Source organism: Danio rerio, chromosome 2, assembly GCF_049306965.1.
Source record: "Danio rerio strain Tuebingen ecotype United States chromosome 2, GRCz12tu, whole genome shotgun sequence".
Lineage (NCBI taxonomy): Eukaryota > Metazoa > Chordata > Actinopteri > Cypriniformes > Danionidae > Danio > Danio rerio.
Genome location: NC_133177.1, coordinates 9008917 through 9032960, shown reverse-complemented (window position 1 = coordinate 9032960; position 24044 = coordinate 9008917). Strand labels below are relative to the sequence as shown.

Sequence of the window (24044 nt, the reverse complement as noted above, 5' to 3'; positions counted from 1 at the left end):
CCGGCAACTTATCCAGCATATGTTTTACACAGCAGCAGATGCCCTTCCAGTTGCAACCCAGTACTGGGAAACAGTTTCATCATTAATAATTAATGATCTATTTTTTTTTTTTCTTTAGCTAGTTTGAATGAATTAAGACAGTGTCCTGTCATCACCTACTGAGTGGATTTAATCTGTAGCTACTACATTTTAATTCATAAATTACAAATAATTTCATAATTTAAGACTAAATTAAAATTCAGTCTTGTTTTTTATTTTTTATTTTTACATTTACTGTAATTTGATAACTATATTGTTTTTATGGTCATTGGTTCTAGTTGTGAAAAAGCAGAACAGTGTATTACTTTTTTTGTATGTATATGATATTGTATCTGCACAAAAATGTTAATAAATATATTTGGCAAAAAAATGCAGTCTTAGTGTTCTTTTTGCAATTGTAAATACAGGGTTAATACATTAATTCAATTTTCTTAAGACACTTGGGTCCATCTCTGTACTGGACAAGATAGATCTATAAAATATTTTTATATTAATTTAGCTTGATTGGTTAGAATAACATACCATATTGTTATTCTATGTCATTTAATTGGAAGATTAATAGATATAAATGTGTTATGTTCATAAATAAAATACCAGACATTAGACAAATAGACACATGGAGTCAAACTGGACACTGGGTGACGCCATATGAAAAGGGTCTATTGTTAAGTTTGACAACATAATGAAGTAAGGGCTACATGGTGGTTAGCACTGTTGCCTTACAGCAAGAAGGTCGCTGGTTCGAGTCTCAGCTGGGTTCTCCCTGCGTTCATGCAAGTCCAAACACATGCACTATACATGAATTGAGTAAACTAAATTGGCCGTAGTCTATGAGTGTGTGTGTAAATGAGTGTGTATGAATGTTTCCCAGTTGGAAAGGCATCTGCTACGTAAAACATATGCTGGATTAGTTGGTGGTTCATTCCGCTGTGGTGGTCTTTGATGAATAAATGCTGTTAGATGTTTTTTACTAAAATTTTACAATAATAATAAGCTTACTTGCTCCATACTAATATATAAATATATAATTATATTTTTTTACTTTCACTGTATGCCTGAATTCTCGTTTTCTTGGATGAGTTCTTGTACTCCTATGCGCTCTCTACACAGTTTAGTTAACTTTTATTTTGAAATCCTAGCTATGTCACCGGAAGTGAATTCCAGATTTGGTTTCCACGTGAGCTCACAGCCAGACACACGCAGTTGTTGTACTCTGGTAGAGGACATATGCTGTGTTCCCGAAAAAAGGGGATCAATGTAAGCAATACAGCACGTTTATATTTTTGATCACATTATAACTCACATTCAGTATAGTTTCTGTCAGAATACATGACGTTGCTTGTTTTTAATTTGATTCGAGATACGATAAAAAACAGGTTAGTTTTAGAAAAAGGTCAGACTGTTTTCGCCTCTCATGATTGCTTTGTGTTTTAAACAAATATACCACCTTGTTAAATTTACCGGTATTTACCCTCTAAAACACTTGCTTTACGTACAAGCCTGTTTTACAACAAACTATTTTTGATATTTGATTGAGATATAATAATAATAATAATGAACCATCACTATAATATGACAATAATAAGAAACTAATTGTTAAAAAACTATTTATTTGTGTGTGTGAGTGAGTGAGAGAGACACACACACACACACCTAGATTATAAATGAATCATTGTAAATATACTGATTATTATTGTTTGATTACTGTTTTATCCTAAAATGTTGATTGTTAAATGTACAGTTTATTCTGCTCTATTATTATTTTGTATTGATTTGTATGAATAACATAATATATTGAATAATAATATGATATATTGAATATTAATGTGATATATTGAATACTATTATGATACATTGAATAATATGATGTGTCGTTGATATTTAATTATTATATATAAATATCATCTTTTTTATTTTTATTTTTTTACTACTAGTATTTACTGTTTTTACTGTTTTTTATTAGATATGTATGTAATTTTTTATGTAAACTTTAGAACTGTTTTGGCAGTACATTTTTTAACATTTGTCATGCCAATAAAGCAATTATTGAATTGAATTGAAAGAAAGAGAGAGAAAGAGAAAGACACACAGAGAGACTCAAGTCCCAGCTTAAATCAGTGATTCTTGCTAGTTGGTCATTTTTCCTTTACACTACATAGACATTAGATATTATAAAGTTCTTTTGTTTTGTTTCAGGTTGTATTAACGACATTATAAGAATGGGCTGTTGTTGAGAAATTGTGGCATCATGAATGAAGATGTGCTCAGAAGCTCACACTTGCCAATAAAGCTGGCAGCTTTGCACTTTCTGGACCTTCCACTGTCGGTCTATTACTCCCTTCCACAGGTAAACTGACCATCATCCTGACTATGCTTTTGAATCCAGGATTGTTAGCGTAGAGATCATTTTGCCAACAGAAAATTATTGAAAAATTATTAAAAACAGTAGGGCTGCATGATTAATCTTAAATTATCACGATAACAATATTTGTGGCCCACGATCAATAATTAAATATCGACGCAATTTTACAGTCTAAAGATTAAGCCGTTAGTTTAATGGGTGGAGTTTAAGGATTATGCCGCATCACAAGCATGAGTGGACTGCATCTACATTGCAAGTGTTTTTATTTATTTATTTTTTTCGAGAAATGCAATGTTGATCAGCTAGCCTTTGCTCCTGTTCAGTCGAAACCTCCCAAGGTAACAAAAAAAAAACTCATTAATCACCTTAAAAGTCATCACAACGTGGCTGTCATCAGTAGGTTAATGAGCTCAGGAGAATTCTGCTTCGCATTTTTCTATGCAATATTAACATCACTAAACCAGACAACATTTGTTTTCCAAATTAACCAAATATTCGTGGAGATTCAGCAGGGTTTTTTTTTTTACACGTTTGTCATGTGGACAGAAGAGACTGTATCCAATAGTTTCAATGTACAGGTTTTCATCAGTCTGATACAACTTTAATTATTTACAATAATAAATGGAGAATAAATTTACGTCTGAGTGCTGCTTTGAATAGAATACAATTATTAAAAAGCACATTAAAGACTATACACATAAAATAAAGCATTCACAAAGGTGTATCTTATGGAAAAACGCCAATTCATAGGCACTTTTGGTTTTAAAAGAATCAAGCAGATTTAAAAAAAAAAATCTAATTTGCAGAAGAAAAAATACAGGAATTTTGCAAAAGAAAAAGATTAAACGTATCTTGACTGTTAAATATTTATCCTCAATTTATCTGACTCCAATCATAAAACATTGATGATTATTTTGTTTCTTTTAATGTTACTTTAGATTATGATTCAATACTCTCTTTGATTCGTTATTGTGTATTACTCTTGTTCATTCAGATTTCTTTAACATCCTGAAGTCTTGTCCCGGCCGAGTATACAATCTCTTAAACACAAGCATGTCAGTCTTGGTCATTAAACAGAGGCGATTAACCATTATTCTAAAAAGGCAGGACCCTACTTACTCAGATTAGAATATTTGTTGTGTGGTTGTTACAAACCCCGGATATTAGTATAGGGAATGGTGGGGTTTGACATTTATAGATGTATAGATCCCCATAGATCTGCTATCTACTAAATCAAGACAAAACTATTTAATCACACCATCATCATTACTATAGAATTAAGCAGACTGATTTACATAAACTATTAGTAACTTTGAATAATCACCATATGATTTAAAAAGTATTAGAGTTTAGAGATAAAGGTTTAGACACATTTAGATTGGTCTCAATAATACTTTGTTGTTCTAAATAGAAAATCCATTATTAGCAACTTACAGTCTAAGGATGCTTGAATTAATGCCAATGTGTTAGTCGGAGCTTTAAGAACATCGTATAGCGTGCTCCGCTGCTCCGTCTATTGCATTTTAGTCTGTTGTTAACCTGTACAGGGGCTTGTGTTGTGTGTTGTGTTATGGACTTAAAGGTGCAGTAGGTGATCTGCCAATATGCTAACTGCTTAGCATATTATCTTTGGAAGGCGGGGAGGGACTGTGATTCAGAGCCACGCCCCCTGAAATCGCAAACCTGCGCAGAGCGTCACAACAGCAGACAACCCACTAGTTCATGTCATTCGCCAGTTAGTTAGTGTTTGGCTGGCGGCATGTAGGAATTGCATAAATTACTAAGCCACACAAAGTCGTGCGCTAACTAAAGAGGGTGGATGTCGCATGCGAATTGAATGGGGGGGGGGGGGTGTCTGGTGATATGAACTGAAGACAGGGTGGGGGGTTTGGGTGTGTCGCTGGGGCACTTCAGATCATTATGGAAGGGCACTTTCTATTTTCTATTAATGACTTAAAAGGGCATGTGCACTGCACAGGTTGAGCCCTATGTTTGCACGTGCCTGATAACGGCAACTAAATTTTTACTTGCATATAGGGAATATTATTACATATAGGAAAATTTGTGGCAGTCATGGATGGCTATCGTGTAGCAGCCAAGATAAACGATAAAAAAAAAGATAAAACGTTTTTTTTTTTAATATATATATATATATATATATATATATATATATATATATATATATATATATATATATATATATATATATATATAATTATTTTTCGGGGTTTTCACCTTTATTTTTGATAGGACAGTAGAGAGTATTGACAGGAAAGCATGGGGAGCAGAGAGAGGGGAAGGATCAGCATAGGACCACGAGGCGGAATCGAACCCGGGTCGCCGCGAGCACCGGAGTGCATGTGTCGACGCACTAACCACTACACCACTGGCACCGACGTTACATAGTTTTTGATGTATGTCACACAGCGCTGTTTAGAATTAACAAAAACAATAAATTTTGTCTTTTAGCTGTTTATGTCAATTAAACAAACAATATTGGACTTTATTGATACTACATTAATCAATCTTGTGCCTGAAGATCAGATCAAGCCAATGATGGCACACAAATCCAAATGCCAGCCAGTCAGCTCCAGTCATGTAATCCTGGCTGTCATCCTGTTAGACTGTCTCGCTCTCTCCTTATCTGCATTTCTCACGCTGATCTCGGTGTGCCGTCAGCTGAGCAGTTGATCCGAAGTTTAACGTTGCCTTATGTCTCTCCAATCCCTCTCTGGGCAGGTGAGTCTGAGCACCGGCACCAAGAAGCTTTTTGCCGCTACCGCCTTCGGTGCCGTCTCCCTCATCATCATCGCACGACGCTTCAGGAGGAGAAAAGGCAGGAGGAAAGCCAATTCTCCAGTAGAACAGGAAACATTTGAGTTCCTCACCACCATCCACCTGAGTAAAGGTAAAAACATTACATGCAAGCAACTTGATATTATTTTATGCCAAAGAAAACAGTGTGACTATTCTTACCGGTAAAAAGCAACATAAATGTTGCAAGATAAATGTTGTATATTTATATTTCAGATAAATGCTGCATTTTTTGTGCTTATCAAAATACCAATTTAGTATATTTTAGGTTTTCCTAAATATTATGTTACAGTGCAGACTGAAGTAATGGCTACTAAAATGTTTGGGTGTGACAGAATGATATTTTAAAAGAAGACACCAAACTTGTATATGATTCATTTAAAAATGTCATTTGAAATATGTGACCCCGGTCCTTTGTTGTATGTTTGGTGTTGCACATGGATAGTTTTGGCAATAACCAAAAATACATTGTATGGGTAAAAAAGCAAAACAAGATGCTGTTAATTCTTCAAAATGTTCTTATTTTATTCTACTGTTTTGAAGGTTTGAAATAGGGCTAGGCGATACCGCAAAAAAATCACAATATCATATTTCATGTCATTCAGTATCGATAATTATTGAATATTGTTTAACAATCCATTCTGGTATATTAGGATAATTTACCAACATTACTAAGGCAAATGGTTTAATAGTCAAAACCAAAAATATTTAAACAAAATATCTGATCTCTTTATTGTAAAACAAACAAGTGTTGAAGAGACTCTTAAACTTGATAATAGTGATGGGAAGTTCGGATCATTTTACTGACTCGGATCTTTGAGTCCCGTTCATCAAGATGAACAAATCTTGTGAGTCATTTCGTTCATTTGGTTCAATTTGCCAAAATATTATTAAAATGTTACGAATTGCTTCCAAACACAACTAGCCCAAAAGGTTGATCTCACGACAAATAAATCATAAATAGAATATAAGAAGGAGAAAATAATAATTCAACGTTTACCTGCTCTTTTGTCTATGAAGGCATTTTTGTCTCTTTGCTCAGCTCACCTCTTCATGTCTTCAAATGTCAGGGGTTCTTTCACGTTACACTGACAGTCACAAATAATATCAATCCATGCACAGTCTAAACCGATAGGAGCCATGATTGTTCGTTCATCACGTGACAGAATGACTCAAACCCGAGGACTCGAGAGATGAACGGTTCAATTCTTTTTCCAGCTCTAAACGCGTATGATTGGCCCGTGATTAACGAGTGACTCAGACCCGATAGATGACTCGAGAGATGAGCGGATCAATTCTTTTTCCAGCTCTAAACGCATATGATTGGCCCGTGATTAACGAGTGACTCAGACCCGATAGAGGACTCGAGAGATGAACAGATGAATTCTTATTCCGGCTCTAAACGCGTATGATTGGCCTGTGATTAACGAGTGACTCAGACCCGATAGAGGACTCGAGAGATGAACAGATCAATTCTTTTTCCTGCTCTAAAAGCGTATGATTGGCCCGTGATCAACGAATGACTCAGACCCAATAGAGGACTCGAGAGGTGAGCGGATCAATTCTTTTTCCGGCTCTAAACACATATGATTGGCTTCTGCCAATGTGATGAAGACTTGAAATTAACGATACTACTTGCACAAATGTGCGCACGCGCGGATGAACGAATCACTCCCTGAGAGGATTCGTAGTTCACGAGTCATATTGAAGATTTGTTCAAAATGAACGAATCGTTCATGAACGACCCATCACTACTTGATAGGGGTGTCACGATTTAGATTTTTAATCGAAATCGTTTGAAATTTATGCTCAATTTCGATTATCGAATCAAAAAATAGAATCGTCGATGCTCTTTCAATGAAGTCGCCGTTGTGTAAGCATTTTGGATTTCCAGTGAGTTATGTTGACAACGTTTGTGTTGTCGACAAAAAAAACACAGTTTTGCAAGCTCTGCTATGTTCGTATTACGTACGGTTCGTCCGATAGACAACACCGGCATCGCGATCCTCCGCCCGACCCCGTTGCAAATCCGCTCGCGAAAAGTACACACTCAGGCCCTGTTTACACTGTCTTTGTTTTTAAATGGCATTTTAGAACGACAACGATTTGACATCCACAGTGGCATTTCTGAGCAGCCCTCCTTCCTCACTACCTCTGATGCACACACAGCCATATGAGCTTGAGACAGCAGGTCCAGGCAGTCAGAGGACTGCTTTAATCTTTCACTCACTTGTACTTTGTCATTTTAGCGAACAGCTCAGATACTGTTGGCTGGTTCCTGTTGGTTGTGCGTCTTTTTTACCGACGCCATTTTAACGACACAGATCACTGCCTATTCACGAGTCCCGCAGGAAAAAAGTGATTGACAGGTGGTAATTATGTGTGTATCTTGCCTTTATTCATTTACTGTATGATTTGTTTATGGGTAAAACAAAGACCATACAGGTCAGGTAGTTTAAACGGTAGGCTACAAATAATTAATTGGTCATTAATTAATTATTCATAATCGAAAATTGAATCGAATCGTGCCTTTAGAATCGAAAATGTAATCGAATCGAGGATTTGGAGGATCGTGACACCCTTACTACTTGATAAATAAAATGTTACAAAGTGTGCGCAATGGTAAAGTCTAAATGCTGGACAATCAAATTCAAATACAAACTGCAATATTACACATTGTGAAGTTGAATGTCTACATTACCCCTTTGCTAAAAACTTTCAGATGGGGAGCTAGTGGCTGGGATGCAAGAAAATAAATAAAAAAGCCACTCTGGCAACATACTTACATCCTTTTTAATTACAATTTTCTCACTGCTGCTAGCCATGGCACTCTTTTTGACATTTGTTGTTATTCTGACCTGAAGTGGCAATAATGCAACTAAAAACTCGCAAGTGAAAAGTGCGAGCGCATGTTTTCCTTCACCATTTTCAATGTGCTTTGCACTCCCCTGCGTCTCTCTTAACTAAGCAGCAATCTCTCTTAACGGACAAACCATTGCTGCAGCTCCGATATGCTGAAGTTTATGCAGAACATTAAAATGTCTATATTCCATACCAAGTGTGATGCAGATTGGTTAGTTCTACTTACATGAACCATGGTGCACACGCAGCATTCTGAAAAGTTCTGATGTTTTTCACCTAGGTGCACCTGGAAAATGCACATGCATAATGTGCACACCGCTCCGTATTTGTCATGTGCATCCATTGGAAACGACAAACCTACACCCTAAGCTTATTGACATTGCTTTCAAGGCATGAGGCTCCATACTAAGAAGAGTTTTTGGCCTAACCATCTCCAGTAACACACAAAAAAGTCGCTAGATTTGTTGCTAGTCGCTTTTGTGAAAATTTGATGCTAGAGGGGTTTGAAAAGTCGCTAAGTTGGCAACACTGGTGACCGATTTTGTGGTCCAGTGTCACATATTTAAAAGGAATAAGTTTAAAATAAAGTATGTTTTTAAAATATGAAATAAAATACCATTCTGTAATATAATTTTGCCTGTCGTTTGTTTTCATTTCAGAGAGTGACAGTCAAAGTGTGCCTCAGAACTCAGAGAACCCCTACACGTGTAATGTGGTGTCCGGGGCCCTGTACAACAAGCTTTCAGGCTCACTGCCAAGTCTGGTTTCTGTAAGCAACATTATTATTTTTGGAACGTTGAGTAAAATAAGTTTCACAGTGAGAGGTTATAATGGCACGTGCTCTTTCAGGTGAGGAGCAGGCACTCCTCTAGCAGCTCTACGTGTGCTAATGGTTCCAATTGTTGGGAAGAAGCAGGAGACGCCGCTGACGTCTGTAACCTGCTCAGCCTCCCTGTCGCCACCCCAGAGAATCTCTACCTGATGGGTAAATTCAGCACGCAGCAGAACTGACACTGTCCTCATTATAAACAAGCGGCAGCCCAAGATTCAAAAAGCATTGAATTTAATTTTTAAATATCCCTGTGAATTCAAAAAAAAATTTTAGGTGTTAGTATCAGTATGTTTGTCATAACGGAACACTTTTAAAAAAAATACTAATTTTACAAGTCTCTGAGTTAAACAGTTGACTTTGTCCATTTTTTTATTCCATTCAGCAGATTTCTTGTACTGACCGGGTCACTTTTAGCTTAGCTTAGCATAAAAATTTGACATCAGACTAAATAGGAAAATGACTTTTTTTTTAATATATTAAATGAAATGCTAATGGTCAAATCCGATTCTATTTATTATCACTAGCACAGATTATACAGTACATCGGCTATTTATGTAAAACTTTCCGAATGCTCTAAAACCCCTTAAATGTTTATTATTTTTCTCAGATTAGCTTTTGGTTTTCACATCACTAACCACACGTATAAGACAAAAGTAGTGTATACAGCAAAATATATATTACAGGATTAAATATAACATGCTGCTGCATGTTAAGTACATACATATGTGTACATATGTATTATATATGTACATATATAAATGTGCAGAATAATGAGAAACATTTAAAAATGTAAACATAACAAAATAGTTCATTTCTTGAACAGCAAATTGGAATGATTTTCCATAGAATAAAGGGCCTAAGACGTTCAGTTTACAGAAGTCAGTTCAAGCGTGCTGCTGGGCTGTCTGCTCCAGTCTTTTATACAGTATTCCAGCCTTGATTACAGGCGTAGAAATCCTTTCTCAGTAAATACACAGCAAAGTAACAATTAGTGTCTGATATACTAGAGAATGTCTGTTCTGATATACTATATATAGAATATCTGTTAATACATAGAAAACCCTTTGAGTAAATACACGGCAAAGTTGCGATTAGTTTCTAATATACTAGACAATATCTAAAGTTTGATATACTTGAGTATATCTGTTAACACAAAGAAGAAATCCATTTGTGTTCACTCTCTAGGGAGACATATTTGAATACAAACATATCAAAGCATTTCTACTATTACATCAGAATTTGGGCAGTCTTCCAGGAGTCTTATCCTCCAAGGTCAGAGCTCCTAGTTGGCAAAGAATATATTTTGTGGAGATAACGCTCCCAGGTTTCTTCCAGTTTTCGATTGTAATAGTTGGTCAGAAGGGTCATCTGTGCCATTCCTTCCTATATGGTTAGCAGAAAATTGACCCACTTCAGTACCTCATCTTTGCCCTCTTCGTACTCTCTGTCGAAAGCGAATCTGTCGTCTTTTATGTTTCTTCTCATTGCTAATAGCTGTTTTTGTAAGCATAGGAATATCTGAAAATATAAGTAAGCTTTTGTTTCCTTTACAATTAATGTCATTAAACCGTTCAGACATTACAAAGAGCACGTTACGTAGATGCAAACAGGCCTGCTGGAACCCACAGTTTTGACACTCATTGTGTGTAAATGAAAAAATGGGTAGTCATTTAATACATATTGTGTTAAATCAATGAAAATAAGTCATCAGTTTTTGCTATCACAAACTGCTTTTGAGTGTTCTGTGTGAATAGTTTTGGAAAATATTAAGAACTGTGCCAATAATTTCATCCATTGAATAAATTTAATTGACAGCCATGTCACCCTGCAGCCCAAGACCGCTTACTCACTGAAGCTAAGCAGGGCTGAGCCTGGTCAGTACCTGGATGGGAGACCACTAGGGAACACTAGGTTGCTGTTGGAAGTGGTGTTAGTGAGGCCAGCAGGGGGCGCTCAACCTGTGGTCTGTGTGAGTCCTAATGCCCCAGTAAAAGGGAAGGGGACACTAAACTGTCAGTGAGTGGTGTCTTTCGGATGAGACGTTAAAGCGAGGTACTGACTCTCTGTGGTCATTAAAAATCCCATGGCACTTCTCGTGAAAGAGCAGGGGTGTAACCCCGGTGTCCTGGCCAATGTCCCTCTATCGGCCCTTACGATCATGGCCTCCCAATCATCCCCTTCCACCGAATTGGCTCTATCACTGTTTCTCCAATAGCTGGTGTGTGGTAAGCGCACTGGCACCGTTGTCCTGTGGCAGCTGTTGCATCATTCAAGTGGATGCTGCACACTGGTGGTGGTGTGGAGAGACTCCCCCTCATGATTGTGAAGCGCTTTGGGTGTATGGCCATACACAATAAATGCGCTTTATAAATACACATTACATTACATTACATTACATTACAAATGTCTGATGTGTGGACGCATGTAATCTTTCACAGGAATGGAGTTGTTCGAGGAAGCCTTGCGGCGATGGGAGCAGGCATTAACGTTCCGCAGCAGACAAGCAGAAGACGAGGGTAGCTGCGTATCCGTGAAGCTCGGAGCTGGAGACGCCATTGCAGAGGAAAGCATGGAGGTATCAAAGACTATAGAGTACACAAGATGCGTCATCCGTATAGTTTTGATTGGGGAAAAGTGTAACAGGCAATATGACAAATGAAACCTGGCCTACTAGTACAGGAGCCAATCAATGATTGCTATAGACTGACGATTCTCTGGGGGAGGGGCTTTGACCAGATATGAGTTTCTACAGGTTTTGTGCGATTCGAACGTTTAGAAATGAAAGTAAAGAGGCAGTTGATGTATAGCGTAATTGGTGATTATCAAAATTAAGTTTAATCGTAAGCTTGGCAAGCAGTTTTGGAGAATTTGATGTTTTCCCATTGAAACAGAATGTTCGAGTATACTGCCCAAGAGGCATTTCAAAGATGGCCGCCAAGTGAAATTACTTGCCTTAGAAGGACTTTGGTGTTATTCAGCAGCTATTTTAGTCTTCAGAAGTGTTATTCCAGTATAATTAGAATTTTATTTAAAGTTTAAGGTTTTTGTTGGGTTTTTTTGGTCTCTTTTTAACATCTTTATTAGTTTTTAATCCACTTTACATATATATATATATATATATATATATATATATATATATATATATATATACTGCTACAGTAGCTGTAATAAAATATTTTCAGTAGCAATTTGTTTTCTGTGAATGTGTACAATGACTGCTTCTTTAGTCGCTGAAGGTAAATAACTACAAGCATGATAATGTAAAGCAAACATTACAACTGTTGCTGCTACAAGGCAGTGTGACCATGATTATGGTGATCATTTAAAATATAATTTATTTAATGATGTACTGATGTATTAATTTATTTTTCTACACTATTTTCCCATATTTTTGCATTTAGATTAATAAACTATTTTAATAGGTAACACTAATAATGTCAATTATTAATGCTGGTCTGTGTCTGGTCAAGCTAAAAATGCTAATGTTCATTAAAAGGAATATGCTTGTGGTTATTTTTATTGTCTATTAGGACATTATCAGTGCAGATTTCATCCAAAAGCTGGAGTCTCTGCTACAAAGAGCCTATCGCCTCCAGGAGGAGTTTGAAGGATCGCTGGGAGTGACAGACCCTACTACACATCCTACTAATGGTGAGAGACAAACATATAGTCTTATGGGCTCTATAAATTAGTTTTTATTGATTCTTATTACATGGCTGACTGGAATACTTTATTGTAATTGGTCAGTGGTGAAATTCCATGGTATGTTATTTCAAGGTGACAACCGTTGAATAACACAGGTTCATCCGGGCACTTTCAAAGCATCTTGACCGTTAGTAAAAATGTTCAGATCTATATCAAAGATTATAGAATTTACAGAATGTCACTCTTATAGTTTTTAAATGGTGAAAAGTGTAACGGTCAATATGGGGAATGAAATCCAGCCTACTAGTACAGGAGCCAATCAGCAGTCACTATAGGCTGACTTTGTCCAGGGGAGAAGCTTGGATCAGACAGGTTCTTTTTAGGACAGTTTGGTGGTCAACAAACACACTGGAATCTCAACGAATACTTGCTTCACAGACATTAGAAAAATATTCAATTAAAGCTTGAAATCTCTACTTTTGAATGAACCAAGTGCATATGAAAACAAAAGTTTTTTTGATTTTGTAATCTGTATAAAATGAACGCGAGGTTCACTCCGTCCTGTCAACGCACATCACATGACAGCAACTACTTAAACGCCCACAAACTTTTAAACAAATAGTCACTGTCATTTCTAGAGAGCAGCGCAATCTGACAGTCATTATTCAGAGGATGATCATGTGTAGAACTGCCGTGAATGAGGTTGGTGTTGTGATCTCGTTCCTTTCAAGTGCGCATTAGCTTGGGCAACCAGAAAATGCCCTTTTCTTTTTTTTTTTATTCGAATGTTTAAAACAAAACTGAAGAGACAGTTGTTGTTTCATTTTATTGGTGATTCCAAATATGTAAAGTTATCATAAGCTTGGAGAATTTGATGTTTTTCCCATTCAAACAGAATGTCTGAGCAAACTGCTCAAGAGGTGTTTCAAGGATGGCTGCCAAGTGAAATGACTTGCCTTAAAGGGACTTTGTCTATATGTAAGCTTGTCTTTCTTGCCGCTGTTTTTGACTGTTTGGCGCCATCTTCTGACTTACTAATATGTAGGTTAGGGTATTTTTTTTTGTATTTTTGTTTTGTGGTAAAAAGCCACGTAAAGAGCATGATAAAGTACATTAGTTAATTTGTTTTAGCAGAATAAAGGCTTTCAATCTTATATACAACCCTCTGCAGTTGACGCCATCTAAGTCAGTGGTCCCCAAACTTTATATGACCCGGGCAACCATCAACCATTTTCTCAGAGGATGACAAGCTGACAAAGCATTGCTGACACTCTGATGCAAGTCTTATTTATGGAGGAAATTACAAAGCACTTCAGTGTTTGGGTGTTCTGTGTTTGTCTGAGATAATTAAGTCTATTGAAACGTGTATATTATATATGGTCAGTTCTTGTCTTGAGACTTGCAGTGCACTCCTGGCATTCATTCAGGTGTGTGCATCTAGAAGGCAGGACCATGTTAACACCTCTTGAGCACGCAAGTCGCGCACCTCCATTGGAAATAACGTGAACTCCAGAAAAGATGCGATATGGAAATGGCCACTAAAAGGCATTTGCAATCGTCGGTAGTTGACCTTCTTGCACGGACTTGGTCAGGGCCGGAATAGGACTCCTTTTCAGCCCTGGAGTTTCAAGCATTAGACCGGCCCACCTCAGTTCACGACTTACTATATTAAAATAACGTCATTTCTAATTCAGTTTCTAATTACAGTATGACCTCTTTTTCAAGAAAACTGTTTCTTAAAACTTCATATGTTCAACAACCCTTACAGCTTTATATGTCTTAACAATATAAAATGAAAAGAAAAAAAAATTACTCAGGTGAGGATCGAACACGGATCGACAACGTCGTAATGCAACGTGCTGACCACTGGACCACATTGGCATTGATATACTTGAGTGGCCGGAATGATAGTTATATCATCATTCCCCTGCAGGCTGCATTTTGCTATTGGGGCTGCGAGACAATAAATAAAAAGAGCGGAGCTGCGGCAAAATAATGAATAAAAAGAGTGAGGCTATTTTCAAATAAATAAATAAATGAAAAAAAAGTGTGATTGCTGAGAGTGCAAGCAGCTAGAAACACCAGCCCTCGCGGCCAAAAAAACAGACCGGCCCACCAGGAACTCTCCCGGTCCTCCCAATTGGCCAATCCGGGCCTGGACACGGTGGATTCACCTGATTGGTTGACAAATGGGTTGCGGATCTATTCCTTGGCAGTTCGCAGTTCTTTCACTGGGCCTTTTCCCTTTAGCAAAGAAACTTTCCAAAGATGTCTGTTTCTCACTCATTTCGCTGCTTGTGGATTAAATTTGGGTGCTCAAGTGACGGAAATGTAAGCGAGAGATTACGAGACTTAAAAGATTTTTTAAAATAAAAGCTTGTTCAGATTTAGATTATAAATGAAATGCGGCCTAGTGGTTGATGACCACTAATCTAAGTGACTAATAATGTGGAGATTAGTGTATGCTCCATTTAACCACTTTCCTTTCTGTCAGCTTTGGCTTTAAATAAAGAATTAAATATTATGGCTCAAAACAATGTTTTGAGTCTAATTTTTACATTTTGAGGCAAGTAGCCTTGTAATAAGCGGTAAAAAAGTACTTCTAGGTGGTTGTATTACCAGAATAAAGCCCTTTAATCTTATACAACATATCTCAGATAAGCGTTGGACTTTATTCTGCAAAAACAACCACCTGCATGTACAGTTCTTTTGGCAATAATTATTTCAAGACACAAAATAAGTGAAAAAACTTAAAGTCTTTCTTGACATGTTTATATTATTAAAAACAGTACATGTGAACCTACAAGCTTTGCCAAAGTTGCCTTAATCAATCGTGATAAAATACAAGTGAGTCTGGAGTTATTTGAACACTGATTATCGTGTCACATGACACAATTAAGTAACTTATTAGTTCTCTATCAAAAAAGAACCTATCATTAGATGTAAAAGTGTGCACATCCTGCTTTGTTTTGATGGCTTGAGTACTGCATATTACTGAGGCTCATCTCGTGTTCTCAGTCTAAAAAAAGAAGCTGGCCTCAATCCAAAGTGTTTTCATGAGAAGTGTTTACGGTACTGTACCTTCAACAACCTCCCCACCATTCAAAGCATCCTGTGCCAACCTGTAGACAGGCTTAACCTACACGTTTCTCCTTTAATGCCATTGAATTTTGCCACGTGACTTTGTTTTTAATGCTCTCTGCAGTTTTGGAATCGGACCAGTTTTCTCAGCCATGTAAGAAAAAGTTCACTAAGTCTAATCTTCCCTTAGTTCTTCTGGCAGACAAGCACATGGATCTTTCCGTGCGGGAGGAATTGGAGGACACCTGTCTCAGAGATTCAATCAGCATCGCCTCGACAGATTCCTTCGTGTCTGCTGCAGAGGTGAGAGGGATGTCTTTGTGCCAGTCTAACCTCCCTAACAGGACACGGTACATCAGGGGTGCCCAATCCTGTTCCTGGAGATCTACCTTCCTGCAGAGTTCAGCTGCAACCTTGATCAAATGCACATGTCTTTAATTCCTAAGCGCTCCTTCAGATCCTACTTAAGCCGTGATCACACTGCACTTTTCTCCCAATAGACTTTCATTCATATGCACGTGAATGTGACCTAAAACGCAAGCGTGTGTGACAAGTTTCGCAGTTCGCTATCGCAAAATTCAAGCTTGATAAACTCTGACCTGCGAAATCACATTACATGACTGCGTGAGACCAATTGAAGATCAAAACATGTTCCTCTAGACAGAAATTTAAAATATGGACCAATCACTTGCTTTTTAGGGTGTACTCACACTATGCCATCTGTACCGCGCCCAGGCCCGTTTCCCGGATCATTTGAGAAGTGTGAGTTCGCTGAATCGGGCTCAAGCACGGTTCTGGTTGAAAGAGGTGAGCGCGGTTCACTTGGGCTTTGCGCGCGTTTTGCACTCACATACGAGCGTACCGCACCAAAGCCCGAAACTGAAAGCGAGACGTGACTTTTAAGGGACTGTTTCATATAGATTTATTAAGCAATTTTACTGTTCAAAGAACGCAAACTGCCGTAGTTTATTAAAGACGCAAACCCCTCACTGCACGACAGCTGTGCACCTTCAACAAACCTCCTCATTCCTGCAGCACGAGGGCTTTAGGATTGTTTATGAGCGCCAAAAGTGGTGGATCTGTTCAGCGAAATATCTGACTGCGTGTCACCGCATCCCTAAGGACTGTTTGGCAAAATATTTGACTGCATGTCACTGCATAACAAACGACTGAAACGATATAACTTGAGAAATCTCCACTGTGCTGAGCGAGAGCGCTCAATGAAGTGAACAGCGCAGCATCGATGACGTAAGCGCGCCCAGGCCGGATTGTAGTGTGAGTGTGGGCTGTTGGGGGAGACGGGAGGGGGGACAAGCGTGCTTTGGCCCGGTTTGAGGCAACTGTACATAGTGTGAGAACGGCCTTAAACGTTTAATCACCTTGTAATGTGTGTCTATATAGTGCATTTATTGTGTATGGTCATACACCCAAAGCGATTCATAATCATGAGGGCGGTCTCTCCACACCACCACCAGTGTGCAGCATCCACTTGGATGATGCGACAGCAGCCACAGGACAACGATTGAACTTCAAAAATTGAAGTTCCTGTTTCGAAACTTACAGATAGATGGCTAATTTGTATGTCATTGATATGTTCAGTGCTAAGGTAAATAAACACTTTTGGCACTTTTTTCGAGTCTTTTCATTAGTTTTGTTTTTCCTGTAAATAATTAAAAAAATACCGTACCGTGCCATTCATACCGAGGTATTATCGTACCGTGAAATTCTGATACCGTTACATCTCTAATTTCTGTTATTGTTAATAATCTAAAAATCGTGATTGAAAGTCATTGTCGCTTTTTAAAAAAGGAATCTGAACCGATCTGAATATACATAGATCTGAAACAATTTTGGATAATGAAAATAAGGTGAACTTCACTACTGAAACTGCTTTTGATTTGTCCATTTCTGTGAGTCGCACACAGATAGTGAATTCAATATTTGCTCTTTCTGTGAGAAAATGCTGTTATGTTAAAGTGCTACTGCGGGTTCAATTGCACCTCCTGATTATACTACTCAGTGCTGCTTAACTGTTGATTGTCTTTGAGACTTTATATTTTTTCCAATACTTGGTTGCAGCAGGAAGGGCAGCCTTTGCATAAAACATATTTCACCTATTGCAGGTTATCTTTGGAACATAACTCCCGCGATAAACAAGGGACCACTGTATATCAGATATAAAATCTTTTCAATTTTGCCATCTGTTCCAGTTATCTGAGCACAGAGAGATGAGGAGTGGTCATGCGCTGGGGTCACTGTGTCCTCACCCCTTCTATGAGGATGCCCTGCAGATGGCTGAAGAGGGGAAGATCTCCTGTCGAGTGCTACGGTGAGTTCAGTAGCTCAACGATGAGGTATATTAATCAGTGTGCAGATGAATAGCCAAGTAACTGCTGGGTGCTCTCATTGTAATAGCCTTTCTTTTAAAATCAGAACAGAAATGCTTGAATGTCTTGGAGACGCCGATTTCCTGGCGAAGCTGCACTGTGTACGGCAGGCATGTCAGGTAAAATATTCTTTGGCCTGTTTATAATGTTACTAGGCAACTGTTTTGATAAAAAAACTTAACATTTGAAAGCTGGGTTTATTTAAGTGTTCATTAAACCAAAATTTAAAATATGTCATTAATTACTCACCCTCATATCATTTCAAAGTGCTTCATTCATCTTTGGAGCACAATGTAAGTTAATTTAGATGAAATCCAATGAGCTCTCCCGTCCTTCATTAGACAGCATTGAGACATTCAGAAAAAACTCCTGAAAAAGGACCAAAAACAACGTCAAAACTTTCCGAGGGATTTCAGTTGTCCAACTCTAATCATGCGAAGCTCCATGAACATTTTTATGTGGCGAAAAAGAACTGTAAACATGACTTTGTTTACCTGTATCTTCTCTACTGCATCAGGTCAGGGGGCACATTTAATACAGGCAATATGACCTGTAGTTAACACATCTTAAACTGACTCAGGGGACAAAGGCAAACAAGATTGTTTTTGACGTTTCTCTGCACACAGAATTGATCGTGGAGCTTCGTTAACGTAATTGGCGAAGGCCAAAGCCGTGCAGAGACCTTTCAAGTTTGGAGGTGCATGTACTCAGTGATGCCCCGGGGGTGGGTGGTTTTTTTGATTGACGATCTCGAACTAAAGAGAGGGGGTGGGGGGGGTGGTTTTGAAGGGACGGTCGTGAACTGCAGAGCGGGGGGCTGGGCGGTTGTTGACAATCATAAACAGAAGTTGGGGGGGGGGGGGGATTCGCTAACTGAAAGGGGGTGGGGGTTTGTGGTCGACGATCTCGAACTCAAGAGCGGGACAAAAAAGGGACACTTTCATTCATTTTCGAGGGGAAAAAAACATCCACTTTCAGTGGTACTTCTGACTAAGCCAGTCCTAGTTTAATGAACTTTTGGCCAAAGGATTACCCTTCAGGATACCCACAACAGGCGCTAAGTCATAATCACAACCCTACTAGAGCAAACTCCTGATTGGTTAACACACCGCAAATGTCCACAAAATTTTTGATTTTTCAACTCATTCGATCTTTGCATTGTCTTAACGTGTAAGTTGCTTGTTGAAAAACTGGAATTAGAAAACTTTTTTTTTTGATCGAGATGCTTATTGTCTAATCTATAGATGTCCAAGGTTGGCCCATGGTATTTTGTTTTTATTTGGCACGCCATCCCATCTGAAAAGAGAGGGAGAATGTTGGTGGTTGGGGCAAACCCTACTGAACAATCTAGCTTAAACCAGCCTAGGCTGGTTGGCTGGTTGACCAGACTGGTTTTAGAGGGGTTTTGGCCATTTCCAGGCTGATCTTAGCTGGTCAGACTGGGAGATGACCAGCTAAAACCAGCTTGGCCAGCCTAGCCAGGCTGGGAGCCTAGCCAAAACCAGCTATGTCCAGCTTAAACTAGGCTGGTCAAGCTGGTTTTAGCTGGTCATTTTCCAGCCTGACCAGCTAAGACCAGGCTGGAAGCCAGCCTGGAAATGGCCAAAACCCCTCTAAAACCAGACTGGTCAACCAGCTAAAACCAGCCAACCAACCTAGGTTGGTTTAAGCTGGATTTTTCAGCAGGGAAGACCTTTGACAGAAATCGTCGATTTGGATTTTAAATTTAACGTAATCTTTTTTTGATTATTATTATTATTTTTTATTTTTTGCTGAGCTGCATTTAATTTAAATGTAAATGATTTCAAGTTTACTAGTTTTTAAATATTACTTAATAAATGAGTAAATTCCCCTTGGCAAATTTAATGTAATACGGTTTGGTGTGTATTCAGCTCACAGCCTTCAATCAACTTTGGTTTTTTGACCCTTTATAGGAAAAAGTTTGGGTAACTAAAAGTTTAGCTAAGCTAAAAGTGCTTCCTTCAGACCCTGAATGGATTCAAAAATGGTAAAACTTGACTGTTTACATGTAGGGAAGTTGTAAAATTAGCTTGTTCCTTTAACGTGCATACCTGTGGTGCTGGTTGGTAAGATTTGCAGATATACTTTTAAAGTGTACTTTGTATTTTAATTCAGGTCATCTTGTGTGAAAGGGCAACTAGAGCATTTCTGGCTGACACAGGGAAGAGGATATTGTCTGCAATAATTGCTAGAGCTAGAAAGGTAAGTCTCATTTCTTTCTTCCCTAATGGTCACATTTGAACATTCCCCAATGGCTGCTTGTGTTTTGCAGAGTCCAAAGAGATTCGAAGAGGTGTTCGAAGAAATGATCTCCTTTTTGGAGCATACCGACCACTGGGAGAACACAGAAAATGAGCTTTCCTCAAGAGGGGTAAGAGATCTCATTATAGATATGAAATAATTTAAATCACTCCCTGAAATCTAAATGTAACCACCTAATTATGTTGTTTAAAGTGTAATCTTTTTATCTTTAGGTTAAACATATGAACTTCTATGATGTTGTTCTTGACTTCATCCTTATGGACTCATTCGAGGATCTAGAGAATCCACCTTTATCGATCCAAACTGTGGTCAACAATCGCTGGCTCAGCAACTCCTTCAAAGAGACGGTGTGTGTGCAGGATCTCTAGCATTTAAATATCATTTAAATTGACCATTTATCAGCAAGGCTTTGTTTCTCTTATGTAGGCAGTTGCATCAAGTTGTTGGTCTGTTCTGAAGCAGAAGAGACAGCATATAAAGGTACTGTTGGAAATGCACAGATCTTGACTTGTACAAACTGGAATAGTTTAATCGTTTCAAATGATCAAACTTGAACAATTGTATATACACTAAAACAAGTTGTACATTTTTTTGTCGGAAATAATTAAGACTTATTTTAAAGGAATTTTAGCCGCACCATTCTAGCAAAACATTGTTATACTAAATAAGAAAGACACTTCAAACTAAATATGTTTGTGTGCTGGAAAACACACTGATCAAAATTAGAGAACACCAATGATTGTTGGAACAGTTCTCTATCCACACTACATGCCAAGTAGGTATTTCTGCAGCCCACAGACCTCCAAGTGGGAGGGATTACACTGCAAGTAGTTTGGGTGACCTCGAAGTGGGAGGGACTTATGCCACAAGTAGGCTGGATTCAGGGTTGGTGTAGGTGTTGTAGATATTAGTAAAACACAACAAGTTACTGTGAGGTTGGGTTTTGGTAGGTGTAGATGTTAATAAAACACAACAGGTTACTGTGAGGTTGGATTTTGGGTTGTGGTAGGTGTAGTAGACATTATTAAAACACAGCAGGTTACTGCAAGGTTGGGTTTGGTATAGGTAGTATAGACAAAACACAACAGGTTACTGTGAGATTGGGTTAAATGGTTGGTGTAGGTGAAGTAGACAAAACACAACAGGTTACTGCAAAGTTGGGTTTGGTATAGGTAGTGTAGACAATACACAACAGGTTACTGTGAGATTGGGTTTAGGGTAGGTGTAGTAGACAAAACAGGTTACTGTGAGGTTGGGTTTAGGTGCAATAAACAAAACAATACAGGTTACTTTGAGGTTGGGTTTAGAGTTGGTAAGATGCAGTAGAGACAAAACACAACAGGTTACTGTGACTGGGGTTGGTGTAGGGGTAGTAGACGTCAATACAACACAAGAGGTTTTTACGAGGTTGGGTTTGAGTTTAGGGGTTGGTGTAAGATACAGTAGAGGCAAAACACAGGTTACTGTGACATTGGGTTTAGGGTTGGTGTAGGGGTAGTAGATAATAATAAAAGGTTACTGTGGGATTGGATTTTGGGTTGTTGTAGGTGTAGTAGACGTCAATAAAACACAAGAGGTTTTTACGAGGTTGGGTTTGGGTTTAGGGGTTGGTGTTGGTGTAATGGATCTTTAATAAAACACAACAGGTTACTGTGCAATTGGATTTAAGGTTGGTGTAGGTGTAGTAGACATAAATAAAACACAACAGGTTACTGTGAGATTGGGTTTAGGGTTGGTGTAGGTGTAGTAGACATTAATAAAACACAACAGGTTACTGTGAGATTGGGTTTAGGGTTGGTGTAGGTGTAGTAGACAATAATAAAATAGGTTACTGTGAGATTGGGTATAGGATTAGTCTAGGTGTAGTAGACAAAACACAACAGGTCACTGTGACGTTTGGTTTAGAGATGGTGTAGGTGTAGTAGAAAAAACACAACAGGTTACTGTGAGGTTGGGTTTAGAGATGGTGTAGGTGTAGTAGACAAAACACAACAGAGATGGTGTAGTAGACAAAACACAACAGGTTACTGTGAGGTTTGGTTTAGTGATGGTGTAGTAGACAAAACACAACAGGTTACTGTGAGGTTGGGTTTAGAGATGGTGTAGGTGTAGTAGACAAAACACAACAGGTTACTGTGAGGTTGGGTTTAGGGTTGGTGTAGTAGACAAAACACAACAGGTTACTGTGAGGTTTGGTTTAGAGATGGTGTAGTAGACAAAACACAACAGGTTACTGTGAGGTTTGGTTTAGGGTTGAGTAGGTGTAGTAAACATTAATAAAACACAAGGTTTTTGCGAGATTGGGTTTAGAGTTGATGTTGGCTCAGACCTCTGTTTATACCCTTCTTCAACTTGCTTCTCAGCAATCCTTTTATCCTGTTCAGCTCTGAAATGGCAAGCAGTTCCAGTTGCAGCATTGCACTGATATACCATTGAGATTAGCCTGACCTATCCTAAGACTGAGAGATAAATAGGGTTTGTCAGATAATTCCATTACCACCAGATGCTAGATTAACATCAGTAATTCACACAGGGCGTTGGCGTTAACGCTTGAAGGACAACAGCCAATCACATCAAGCTTGGACCACAACATAAAAGCACAGGATGGACCCATTTCACATGTCCAGGATTCTCAACAGCAGTTGTGTAAACTTAGAACACAGTGAATTGGAGAGTACCATAAACTCAATGGCGTTATCAAGAAAAAGGACTAAATTTGAGATAGCAGCCAGAAGAGAGAACGTCACATTTACTGTCTGGCCCCCTCATGATTCTGCATTACAAACATCAGATGATATAATACAAAGTAAACTTTATAAATGTACATGCTTTTTTATCTAAATATTTAAAACTTTTAAAGATTTTTGATGCTGATAAGTGTTAAACGTGCCATAACCATCTTGTGAAAATGGTCAATTAGTGTTTAAGGTGTACAGAAATTAATCAAAGCACTGGGTGATTACCATTATAATACGCTTTTCCTCCATTTTGATATATCGCTGTTCTCTGGTGTTGCACAAACATGATTGGCTAGTGACAATACTTGTATTTCATAAAGAAATCTGATTGGCTGATATCTGGGTTGACACTTAAGGTTGAAATAGACCCAATATGATTCGACAGATCCACAATTCGGTACAGCAAATCACTCCATTGAAAGTTAAAGGGAAGCGCCAACGCTGATGCCCCGTATAAATGAGGGGTAACAGAGGTATCTGGAAGAGTTCTCTAATTTGGATCAGTGTTGTTTTTCAGTTGAATTTTTTTATACTGTGCTTCAGAATGAGTTACTCATGAAATATGCTTACAGATCTGCACATTTAATTTTAGGATAAATACAAATATTACTAAGTGACATTTTGAAAATGTGTTCTGTAATTTTCATCTCCACTCTGTATAGTAATATTTGATTTGTGTGCACAGGTCCAAGATGGCTTTATTGCACATTTCTATGCAGTGTGTGAGCACATAAGTCCTGTCTTGGCCTGGGGGTTTCTAGGCCCTAAATGTACTCTGCAAGATTTCTGCTGCTTCTTCAAGGTAAGGCATAATTTGGTGTAACCTCTAAGTAAGTTCAACAAATATTAACTGCCTGATTTTTGGACTGTGCATGAACGTATTTGTGGACAACATCACTTTAGATTTAAAGTTAAAAAGAAAAACTTCACCTTAAAATAAAAATTCTGTTATTAATTACTCACCCTCATGTTGTTCCAATCCCGAGACCTTAGTTTATGTT

General features: G+C 38.2%; 1 protein-coding gene across 2 annotated transcripts in view; it reads left to right on the top strand.

Annotated features, from left to right (window-relative positions):
- The first annotated feature begins 1234 nt into the window (after nucleotides 1-1234).
- The window catches only part of miga1 (mitoguardin 1), a 25630-nt gene continuing 2820 nt past the window's right edge, over nucleotides 1235-24044 (top strand). The window contains exons 1-15 of one of the 2 annotated variants that reach the window (XM_005163281.5): nucleotides 1235-1296; nucleotides 2236-2386; nucleotides 5141-5309; nucleotides 8737-8846; nucleotides 8927-9062; nucleotides 11348-11484; nucleotides 12440-12560; nucleotides 15838-15938; nucleotides 17846-17964; nucleotides 18069-18141; nucleotides 20159-20245; nucleotides 20316-20414; nucleotides 20518-20652; nucleotides 20732-20785; nucleotides 23729-23845. In XM_005163281.5, coding sequence (XP_005163338.1) covers nucleotides 2288-2386; nucleotides 5141-5309; nucleotides 8737-8846; nucleotides 8927-9062; nucleotides 11348-11484; nucleotides 12440-12560; nucleotides 15838-15938; nucleotides 17846-17964; nucleotides 18069-18141; nucleotides 20159-20245; nucleotides 20316-20414; nucleotides 20518-20652; nucleotides 20732-20785; nucleotides 23729-23845 — 1557 coding nt within the window. In that variant the 5' untranslated portion in view covers nucleotides 1235-1296; nucleotides 2236-2287. 2 annotated transcript variants of the gene reach the window in all.